Below are 10,667 nucleotides of genomic sequence, written 5' to 3' on the forward strand. Positions count from 1 at the left end.
ATTCACAATGCACTCCAGGCAAGGGAGATGAAGGGCGAGAGGGGCAAAGTGGAAGTAAGATGAGGAAACAGGGCGAACCAGCATGTGGCAGGAACGGTGGAGTGAAGGCAATGCATGCACCGCACAAGCAAGGGGGGCTTCAAGGTATCGTGCTATGCAATGCACCGCAGAGAAGGACTGGGGCAGGTGTAGCCAGATGAGCCAGATGAGCCAGGCGTGCGTGCAACGTCGATCAAGGGTCGTGTGAACGCAGCGAACTCACGCCTGAGTGTCGCCTAACGTAGCACCGACGCCTGCGTGTTGCTATTTGACAGCAGCTGGAGCGTCCTGTACAGTACAAGTCGTGAGTGCTGCACCTAACACATTCGTGATTCGAGCAAACCACCAACCCAGGCTGAAACCCTAAAAAATCAAAAATAAAATAAAATAAAATAAAAAAGGGCAAGGATATGCAAGATCCGTGTTTTTCTTTCTTATCCGAGCTTTTTGAAATTGTAAATCTGCTCCTCGTGACAGCTCCGTTTGTAATCACGAGTAGTCTGTGATTCAGAAGTGCATTTCCTTTCTTTTTTCTTTTTCTTTTGTTTGCTTTCAGTTACGGGGGTTGATATAGCATGTCGATGCCGTGTGGCTGGCTGGCGGGCGGACGGACGGGCGGGCTTTCTTCGCTTACACAGGTCGAGCCGAGCCAAGCCATGCTCGCCTCGCCCCTACCTTGCACGACTCCATGCACTGCGACTCAAGGTAGGCTGCGCAGGCCAATGGTAAAGTCTTTGCTTTTGTAGATTGATGATCCATGCGGTCCAACTCGAACGTGAACTTGAAGCGATTCACGATTCCACAAGAACGCGTCGCGCGCACAAACGTTCTCAATCGAAACAAGTTATCTGCGCTTTGTTCTTGCGGCTGGTCTGCAGATTGCTTCTGTGCATCTGTTAGCAGAGACGCATGCACAGAACACCAAGATGTGCGTGCGGATGTGCGTGCGGATGTGCGTGCGGATGCTTGGTGCTTTCCTCAACGGGGACGTCGGGGATGCGATCCGACTTGAACAGATCGTGCTAAGTTTAGTCAAAGCGTCAAATTGTCACTCCGACGCTGTCAAATGTCTTGGAAAATGAACGACCAAAAAAAGCCTCGACGGTGCCATCATATTTTCTATTCACAATTCGTGATTATCAATCGTATTTCCATGCCCGATGCAGCAGACAAAACCACCAGCGCCTCACCAACGTACTCCGCTTCCCGCTCCATCCGCTTTTTGGCCGCTGTCACCACCCCAGCCACAACTCTAACTTGATGACCAGCGCAGGCCATAAGCCAGCTGTCAACCTTGATGTTTGTTGATCGTGTGTGTCTGTGTGTGTGTGTGTGTGTGTGTGTGTATGTATGCATGCGACTTTTCAGTTCAAGTCCCGGTGTCTGAATCTGGAACTAACCTAGTCAAAACATGGAATTACAACACACCAACGCTCCCTCTCAGGTTGATCGCACCCTTTGTCTCTTTCGTCGTCGCGGTTTCCGCACGACAGCACCAAGTACGGCATGGCTGCCATATCAGTTGAATCGCCAAACATATGCGATCCCGCAGTGCGCGCTTACCAATGGGTCGGATCGCTTTAGGAATGCTAGCTGCATCCGCTTCCACGTTCCTGCTCCTTTTCTCAGCCCGCCCCCTCAGTTGTTCTTTTGGTCTGCGTATTTCCCTCAGTAGGTCTCCTCATCTCGCTCATCCTCTCCGGTTCCGACTTGCTCATTCAGTGGCAAATCGGCTGGCCGTTTCGCCAGCAGATTCGCATGCACCCTCCTGGATCCCACGCCACTTTGAGAGTCTTGGTGCCACCCACAACCGATCAAATAACACAGGGTGCCATTGTGCACCAAAACATTCACCATTCTGCACAAAATACAGTACAGTGCGCCGTCGTGAATACGTTTAGGGCTTGCCTAGCCTCTTGCCGTTCCTTCTCGGTCGTTCGCGGATCACCATCTGGTTACCTCCCCTAGTACCAGGCTTCCTTGTTCGTGCACCCTTGGTCAGGTGTCCGTAGATCGATCTGGGATGCATGTTACTCTTACTCTTACCACGTCCACCACCGTGCGGGTGATCGCAGGCGTTCATTGCTACACCGCGAACCTTGGGTCTCCTACCCAGCCATCGGCTTCGTCCCGCTTTACCCAGCCTTCGATGCTGGTGGTCCTTGTTGCTTACCGTGCCGATTGCAGCACAGCAATTGCTCGGGATCAGGCGAACTTCACCGCTCTGCAGTCGAACCTGCGCATGCGAGTCGCCGCCGCCGCTTCGGCCTGAGAAAGCCACAAGCTGGCCGAATGTGCCTGCAGAGCGCACCATTTTGGCCGGTCCGAGTGGGTTGATTGTGATCGAGTGAATCGTCGTGCCGATCGGAATCAGATTGAGCGGCAGGAAATTGCCCGGTCGGATGGCTTGCGTACGGAAGATACCCAGATCGAGCGACGCATTGCTGTTGCCTGTGGCTCCTCCCGCCACAGAAGCGGTCTGAGGTGCAGCAGGGTCAGTCGAAAGCGTGCTGCCATCCGCCGAAGTTACAATCTCGTCGACCACATGGCTGCTCATGCTAGCTGCTGCGCCAGCATCGCCCTGAATACCCTGTCGGTAGCTTTGCACTGTGTCGCCAGCCCTCAGACCGTCCGGCGCGAGGATGTAGCTCTGCTTTTTCGTCTGTTTGTGCTCTACCAACGCGATATGCGCACTGCGGCCGGGATCGTACTCGATTCGCAGCACCTCCTGCTCGCCCGACTCCCATCGATAAAAATCCACCAGCCTGATCCTTCTTCTGTGTCCACCACCCCGTCCGCGCACCGTTACATGACCGTGATGGTTCCTTCCTGCCGTACTACGCTTGGCGATCGTAAGTGAGCGCACAGGCCCGCCCTTGTGCAGATGCTCATTCAGCGGCTGCCTCAACCATCGAATCGAGCGCGTGATCGGTTTGTACGTCTTGAATTGTCGATCCTTGCGCACAAGAGGCGACGTCTTGGCCGTAGACACGCCGAGTCGTGCCGATACGGACGATTCAGCAACACGACGCTTGGCCTCTTTGCGCTGTTTCTTGACTGCTGTCCTGCGTTCCTTTCGCGTCAGCCTAGCCGGGGCTGACAACGCCGGCTTGGAGGATGCGGCAATGATCGGCGTGCTGATCAACTGGGTCGTAGAAGAGACGACATGCAGAGAACGATGGTTTCCAATCAAGGCCTGAACCGCTGCTGTGATCCTGGACGAAGAGGCTGAACTCGTCGAAATGGCACCAGCTCTCGCCAACGCCTGCAAAGAGGCGCGGCTTAACGCAGATGCGACCATCGTGTGCTGCACTCTGTTCTACAGCCTCTTACTATTGTAGGATGAAGAGAGGAGCAAGACGTGGCAACAGAGCGTTTGGGTCGACGTGAATGCCCCAGAATGCGACAAGTGATGATGGCAACGACGACGACGAGGTCAATTCAAAGTCGTGAGTGTTGCCAAAGGGCAGTTCGCTCTACGAAAAAATCCGACTTTCTTCCTGATCGCTTTGTGCTAGCATCACGTGCGACTCACTCTTGAATTTCACGCAATTTGTGATGATGACATAACTTATCATAATGCTGCTCTAACAGCATCATCTTGCATCCACCACCCGTGACTCGTGACCCACGACCCACAACAAGGTCTCGACACTCGACACGTGACAAGCCAAGAGCAGCACGATCCACGATGTGATCCAGTCTCACATGTGTTAACTTAGTTCCTAACCCATGATCTCAGACAGGAATCACCTGCTTCTGCCTTCTCCGCAGCCATCGTGATTGCTGGATGTTAGAAATACATTTCATCAAAAAGACATATTGCATGCGGTTGGGAATCGGTCTAAATCATCTCCTACTTGCTACCCTTGTTCTTCTTTGACGGAGCTGTGGTCGAGGCGGAAGACGCGCGCTTCTTGTCGGCCCCGCTGTTCTCCTTGCCTGGATTCTTGCGAGCCATGATGTCGGCTTGGATACGATCGAATTCTTCGTCGGTAGGACGCTTCTCTTTGACACCCGCTTTTGCTTCCAGTTTGGCAATCATGTCGTCAAACTGTGAAACGCGGTTCTGATTCTTGCGCTGGATGAGCGCTGCGAGTCCGGAAAGATCGTCAGCTTGGTCATGATTTGCTTTTGAATTGGATTTATCGATTTTGCCGGGCTTGCTTCCGTTCTTCGGGTTGGCGGAGGATTTGGATGTGCGAGCAGGCCTTCCTTTGCCCTTACCAGAGCCGAAGAGATCGTCCCAGACACCTAGCTCTTTGGCCAGCTTTTCAGCTTCCGCCGCCTCGCCCTGTGCTTTTTGACGCAACGCCTTTCGAAGTGCGCCGTCCTTCTTGGTACGCTTCCAGAGGGGCGTCGCCTTGATGTCTCCCTGTTGGATGGCATGGTCGATGATGCGGATGAATCGGTCCTCGTCAGCGAGGAATTCGCTGCAGGGTACTTGTTCAAAAATGCCAGCTAAGTCGCCTTGTGTCTCGTCGTAGGCAGCCAAGATGTCCTCTATCTCTTCTGCAGAGTCCTGGTAGTTTTTCTTGAACTCGTCCAACGTTTGACGCGAAACTTCGCCCGTCCAGAGCTCCTTAAAGTATTCGTTCCAGTCGAAATCTGCATCGCCCTCGCCCACCATGAGCTCTTTGGTTGAACCGGTGTTGTCGAATTTACGTCTTCGCACCTCATCAGAGAGCACCGCATAGGCAAAGCCAATTTTTTGAAACTGTTGGATGGCATCTTGAGCGCCAGCCGATGCCGAATTGGAAAGCACCTTGTCCGGATGAAACTTGAGCGCCAGCCTGGAGTGTTGGAGAGTGTCGGTCATAGTCACAGGAGCGAGGGATGCGTCAATATCAGCAGTGGGAGATGGCGCCGCTGGGCTCTGCAGACTCACTTCTTGTATGCTTTCTTGATTTCTTCTTGAGTTGCCTCCTTGTCTACACGGAGAGTACCGTACAAGTCGACGTTGCCGTCGGGAAAGAACTGCAGTCCAGGGTCTTGTTCGTCCATGTTGGCTATGTGGAATGTAGCTTCAAGTCCGTAGTGTTATCAAGAACAGGCAGTGACAATTTGGATGGAGTGATGTGGTCGTCGCGCAAGACCAGGCGTCGGCGAGGTAGAACTTGGATCGTGGATCGTGGATGGTGGAACCGTGAATGTGAATGTGAATGTGAATCTGGAAAGCGTGTCACTCTTGCAACTCACGACTATCACGTAACTATCTCGTGTCTTAGGTCGACGCGTAAATGGCGGTCCAAACGCCAAACGAACTACGCGCCGGTCCACGGTGACCGAAAGGACATACAGTCACGAGTAGCTAATCCAACACGCAACCCACCGTCAATTTTTCCCGTCACCCGTCACCCGTGAGCCGTGACCTGTGAACCGTAAACCGTAAACTGTGAACCGTAAACCATGAACCTTGCGTTAGCGTGTAGGGTCATCACGTTTCACGTTTTTGGTAAGTTCAAACTAACACCAACACTCACGCTCACAGCTCACACTCACTGTCACCATGCACCTGTGACTGTGACTGTGACTGTGACTGTGACTGTGACTGTGACTGTGACTCTGTGAGTCTCTCGAACAACCTTCTTCCATCACAGACCATCACTTGACAACCGCTACACACCAGCGCTGCATGACCCTCACAACGACGAACAGAGACCGATGCGGCTCACTTTAAGACTCGATCAACAGCGCGCACACAGTCCGGTTGGTGCACGAGCATGTGCATGCCTAGTTCGAGCTCACCGCGATGGTGGAGCATGTTCGATCCTAGAACGTCGTATGGTCGCATCTACCTCTGTCTGCTAGCACTCCGTTGCTTCAGCGCGTTGTTCGGCTACGGCTACATCCACCCGGACGAATGGATGCAATCCGGTGAGACTTACTTTTGGCTCAGTCTCGCCAACTCGGACGCGCAGTTGACATGGGAATGGCAACCGAATCATGCTTTGCGTTCGCTCTCGGTCCTTCTCATGCAGTATGTCGCTGTCGAACCGATGCTCAAGATCCGCAGACTTTTAGGCGGACCGCTAACGGGACATTCTTTGTTCCTGATTCAGCGCATCAACATGCTGTTGTGGAGCCTGGTTCTCGATATTAGTATCGTCTTTTTCCTACCGCCACAGACAACACGATACGTCCACTACCTCTTTGGCATCTCGACAGCAGCAACCACCTTTCTCGTACGCCCCTTTAGCAACTCGCACGAAGCATACCTGCTCGCTTTCTGCCTTCTTCTCGTTGCCAACCGGTTCAAATCGCCGACCTGGTATCAGTGTGACAGGCCGGCACTACCACACTGGGGCATCCTCGTGGGGCTCTTTGCCGTCGATGGCTTTTTCATGCGCTTTACTTTCGCCATCTTTGCTCTGCCTCTCGCCGCTTTTGTCTTTTATCGCCATGTGCGACTGGCAATCCAGGGCCACCCTCGAACGGCTTTGATCTCGCTGTCCATCGCAATCACGATTGCGATCGCCTTCTTTGGCCTTCGTATCGAAACGGAAACCAGCTTCTATACGAGGTTGGCCAAGATGAATTGCATGGAACTGGCGACTTTCTGGCGAACAAAGTGGGTTGTACCACCCGTCAATGCTTTGCTGTACAATGTCAAGACGGACAACGTGGCTCAGCATGGTCTGCATCCGAGATGGTTGCATGCGGTGGTCAACTTTCCGATGATGGTGGGGGCTGCCAATTGCATTGTTGTGGTAATCCAGGGCTACCTATTTGTGCGCGACAAAGTTGGTCCAAGTACCGACATACAGACGGCAGCGAGCCAGGAGGTTGTCGAAGAACAAGAGCAGGAGCGGAAGGAAGTTGAACGACCAATGGACGGCACTACGGCCTGCCAAGTTGCATCGACGTCGAGCAAGCCGGAGCAAGCATGCATCGATGAGCAAGTGGCGTGGGTCGACATCGAAGCGACCATTGTAGCACTAAGTCTTTGGATTGTCGTCTTGTCGCTCGCGATGCTTTCCATGTCACCGCATCAAGAAGCGCGCTTTCTGCTTGCGCTCGCCTTCCCGTCCACGATCGTCATGGCGTACGCGCTGCAGTCGCGCTTCTTCACGCATCGAGTGCGCCTGATGCGTACGCTCTGCGTGCTTCACGTTGTCCAACACGTTGTCCAACTCGTGCTGTTTTCATTTCTCCACCAAGCTGCGCTGTTGCCTACCGTGTTCTCGATCGACACATCGCTCTCGCGCCTCACTAGGCATGCTGATCCATTGTTGGAGCGGTACGAACATCATCTGCTCTACCGCACGTTCAGCGTCCCGTTCCACATGCTGCCCAACAAGGGTACAGCCATGTTGCCGCACGTCGAGCAGTACGACTCTACATACAGCGCGAGCAAGCTCGTTTACATGGCGAGCATCGCTTGCGATCACACGTGGATCTACGCCCCCACCTGGGTCGTCAATCACTTACACGCCGAAGCACACAGTCAGCAGACAGTCGACTTGGTCCAAGTCGCACTCTTCCCTTGGCATCTAGATCTCGACCACCTCGCTCAAACTTGGGCTACGACAAATTCCGTGCCCGTAACAGAGGCTTTTGCGATCCAAAAGCTCCATGTAAGGTGCAAACCGAATGAGTCGAGCCAGCACCACATCTCGGCACAGACCCAACAAGACCCGAGGAAATCTCAATCACATCAGGATTTGTAGAAAGCTAGAGCCCCCAAATAATCACGAATCACGAATAATCAGCGCGCATCGCGCACGGCGTATAACAGAATCAGAACTCGATCAGATTCACGAAAGGAATGCGGTTTGCATGTACAACTCAAACAGACGCTACCAACCGCGTCGGTGAATATCTTGGGTTTCTGTCAGCGTTCAATCCCACACCAACCTGCCGTTCAGATCCACGCTGGCCTTTGCACTGGTTGCGTTGGTGCTCGTTCGCGGCACGCTTGTGGGCGTGGGTCTCTTGGCTGCCTCTCTCTGCTTGGCGGCTGCATTGGCTTGCTCCCTGCGATGAGCAGCCAGACGCTCAGCCTGCAAGCGGTCGGCTTCCTCTTTGGCCTGTTTCTTGGCTTGCGCCTTGTTAGCGTTGGAACGCTGTTTTTTGGTTTCTGTTGCTGTGCTGACTGTGCCGTTGGCATTGGCATTGCTGCGTGGTTTGGTGAGAGCCGAGTGCGAGGCGACGGTCCATCCGCTGCCGTTGACGCCGTTGAGCTTGTTAGCAGATTTGGCGGGAATTCGACGCACTGAGGATGTTGTAGCGTCGTCCGGGAGCGCGGCGAACGGGTTGGTGGACGCGATGGACGGCTTGACACCATTGCTATTAGGCTTGGTGGCGTTGCTGAGGCCGTTCAACTTGGAAGCAGCCGACGACGAACCCGAGCCGCCGACGCTAGACCATCCGTCATCAAGATCCCTCTTGGACAAGCTAGGTTTAGGCGCTTTGACCTCGGCTACGGGGATGCGTGCTGTCGAGCTGTATCCAGCGGGAAGCGGGTCGACATCGGCATCGCGCATATCGCCCAGCGAGGCGGTGAAAGCGGTTTGAACGGCATCGGCTTTAGCCCGAATCGCCTCGTTGTTGATGGCCCCGTTCGCCTCTGCAACGGCCGCATAGCTTTCGTTGCTTTCGTCACTCTCGACGTTAGAAGGCTGTGACGGTGGTGACTGTTGTTGCTGTTGCTGTTGCTGTTGCTGTTGCTGTTGCTGTTGCTGTTGCTTTTTGACCTTCTTCTTCTGCGATGCGGTTTGAGCAACAACGGGCTGATGGGTTGGTGCTGGCTGGTTGACCACGTCTGGCACCGTTGCGGCGTCCTTGGTCCTTTTGGTCTTCTTGTTCTTCTTGCTCGACTTGGACGCTATTGAATCATTTGGTTGGTTGGATGCCTGTTTGGCACGGTTGCGCATCAATGCGTGGATGGCGAGACCGGCGGCGAGGCCGAGAGCAAAGATCTTGGCCGAGTCCATTCTGTTTGACAAGCAAACCAATGAGCAGCGTGGCGACGAGAAGAGAAACGCGTGGATTCTTGTGCGCGCGCTTGTGGGAGCTGTATTTTAAGGCAACGTCGGTGGGTGAGCCGCGTTGGAAGGGCTGCCTGACGTGGAAGCTGAGCCGAGACTGGAGCACGTCCGAGGGAATTGAATGAATGCGAGCTGCGGCCTGGAAGCTGCAAGCTGGAAGCTGCGACCTGGAAGCTGGAAGTTGCTGCGAATAGAGGACGCCAACGATGCGTGTGCGGCTGCACGACAGGTGGGAGAGGTAGCAAGAAAGAAATGGAATCAAGTGCAATATGTGCCAAAGCGAGGTCGTCCATCACGAATGCGAATTTGTCTTAGCGACAAAGGTGGCTCGAGCCAGGCAGACACGAGAGCCGCAAACCACAATCACGATTCTCTCTTCAGAACGCTCAACTCTGTCACGAATCACGAAAATCGTGAAATGTATAGCAATCGTGATTAGCGTTCACCCAGCCCAGCCAGAGTCGTGGGTCGTGTGGGTCGTGAGTGTGAGTCTCTTGTTGCACCTGCATCGAGATCTGTGTGTCTGTGTGTGTCTGTGTCTGCCTCTCTGCGCTTCCTCTTTTCAAGACGGGAGTGATGCCGACGCCCAACACGCTTGCTCGGCTGTACTTTTCTTTTTCTTTTCTCTCTCTTTTTTTTCGTTTTCGTTTTCGTTTTCCTTCTTTTGTTGTGCTTGAAGCCTGTTTCAATTTCTTTTCTCTCGCCCGGGAATCGTGAATGCCATAGCTCAACATGCAACACGCCACAGGCTAGACGCGTGGCGTGAGAGTCACGAGTGCAGCGTGCACAAGCGAGATGCATGTTAGGTCGTAGCCACTATAGTAAGAATCGTGAACAAGAACGCGATGTGCATTAACATTATTTCGTGATTCGCGTTGTGCTGCGGAACGACGTCAAAGGCTTCCGACACTCGTTACTCGTGACGGCGGAAGAGCGTTCGGTGTTTTCCGGCTACGGTAGTTGGTTCTTGGCGGTCGAACCACGCTGCGCTGATCGTCATTTTTGCGTCAACGTCAACGTCGACGTCGACGTCGCGCACGCTTACCACTGCATATCAAAGCGAAAAGAAAGCCGCTTTGCAACTTACCCTCATAACGACGCCTCGAGCAAGCACGGCAAGCACGGTAAACACAGCAAGCAAAGATGGTACGGATGCTGCAACCACCCACCTTGAATATGGCGGTTGGCATGGTCTTGGTTTGCATCGCAATGCTCTCAACCCACACGGTCACAGCACAGAGCTCGTCGTCATTCTCTAGCAATTCGTCCAGCTCGTCTGCTCTGTCGACGACGTCGTCCTCTGGCTCCAGAACCACGGATGCAGCAGCGACACTCGGTACGCTCATCTCATTCTCGTTTACCTCGATCAACACAATCTCCTCTTCGTCCACTGTCAACTCGACGAGCTCCACGGCAACTAGCTCAGCCTCTTCGAGCTCGACCGTCTCGAGCTCCACTCGGCCGTCAACGTCAAGCTCTTCCATCACCTCCACGTCGTCGCTCGCCACTTCCACCAGCTCGGCTAGCGCCAATGCTGCCCTGGCTGCGTCCGTCGGTTGGCACAAGACGCATTTTGTATTCCCCGCTGCGTCGCTGGCTGTGCTGCTGCTCAGCACGCTTTGCTTTTGGCTCTAACCG

The 10,667-nt window shown here is 53.9% G+C and overlaps 5 protein-coding genes across 5 annotated transcripts; 2 read left to right on the forward strand and 3 right to left on the reverse strand.

Annotated features, from left to right (window-relative positions):
* Positions 1-1,936: 1,936 nt before the first annotated feature.
* On the reverse strand, positions 1,937-3,340 carry UMAG_04511 (mitochondrial 54S ribosomal protein uL2m; the record flags this gene model as incomplete). Its single annotated transcript, XM_011392540.1, has 1 exon — positions 1,937-3,340. One exon carries the CDS (start codon positions 3,338-3,340, stop codon positions 1,937-1,939), a length of 1,404 nt encoding a protein of 467 aa, XP_011390842.1.
* A 555-nt stretch (positions 3,341-3,895) lies between these two features.
* On the reverse strand, positions 3,896-5,043 carry UMAG_04512 (uncharacterized protein; the record flags this gene model as incomplete). The annotated part of the gene is made up of 2 exons (XM_011392541.1): positions 3,896-4,832; positions 4,928-5,043. The coding sequence occupies 2 exons, from the start codon at positions 5,041-5,043 to the stop codon at positions 3,896-3,898; spliced, it is 1,053 nt and encodes a 350-aa protein (XP_011390843.1).
* A 719-nt stretch (positions 5,044-5,762) lies between these two features.
* UMAG_11987 (uncharacterized protein) lies at positions 5,763-7,709 on the forward strand (the record flags this gene model as incomplete). The annotated part of the gene is made up of 1 exon (XM_011392711.1): positions 5,763-7,709. The coding sequence occupies one exon, from the start codon at positions 5,763-5,765 to the stop codon at positions 7,707-7,709; it is 1,947 nt and encodes a 648-aa protein (XP_011391013.1).
* A 171-nt stretch (positions 7,710-7,880) lies between these two features.
* UMAG_04514 (uncharacterized protein) lies at positions 7,881-8,975 on the reverse strand (the record flags this gene model as incomplete). The annotated part of the gene is made up of 1 exon (XM_011392542.1): positions 7,881-8,975. The coding sequence occupies one exon, from the start codon at positions 8,973-8,975 to the stop codon at positions 7,881-7,883; it is 1,095 nt and encodes a 364-aa protein (XP_011390844.1).
* Positions 8,976-10,172: 1,197 nt separating this feature from the next.
* UMAG_11988 (uncharacterized protein) lies at positions 10,173-10,664 on the forward strand (the record flags this gene model as incomplete). Its single annotated transcript, XM_011392712.1, has 1 exon — positions 10,173-10,664. The coding sequence occupies one exon, from the start codon at positions 10,173-10,175 to the stop codon at positions 10,662-10,664; it is 492 nt and encodes a 163-aa protein (XP_011391014.1).
* Between the last annotated feature and the right edge of the window lie 3 nt (positions 10,665-10,667).

Source organism: Mycosarcoma maydis, chromosome 13, assembly GCF_000328475.2.
Source record: "Mycosarcoma maydis chromosome 13, whole genome shotgun sequence".
In the NCBI taxonomy this organism is placed as follows: domain Eukaryota; kingdom Fungi; phylum Basidiomycota; class Ustilaginomycetes; order Ustilaginales; genus Mycosarcoma; species Mycosarcoma maydis.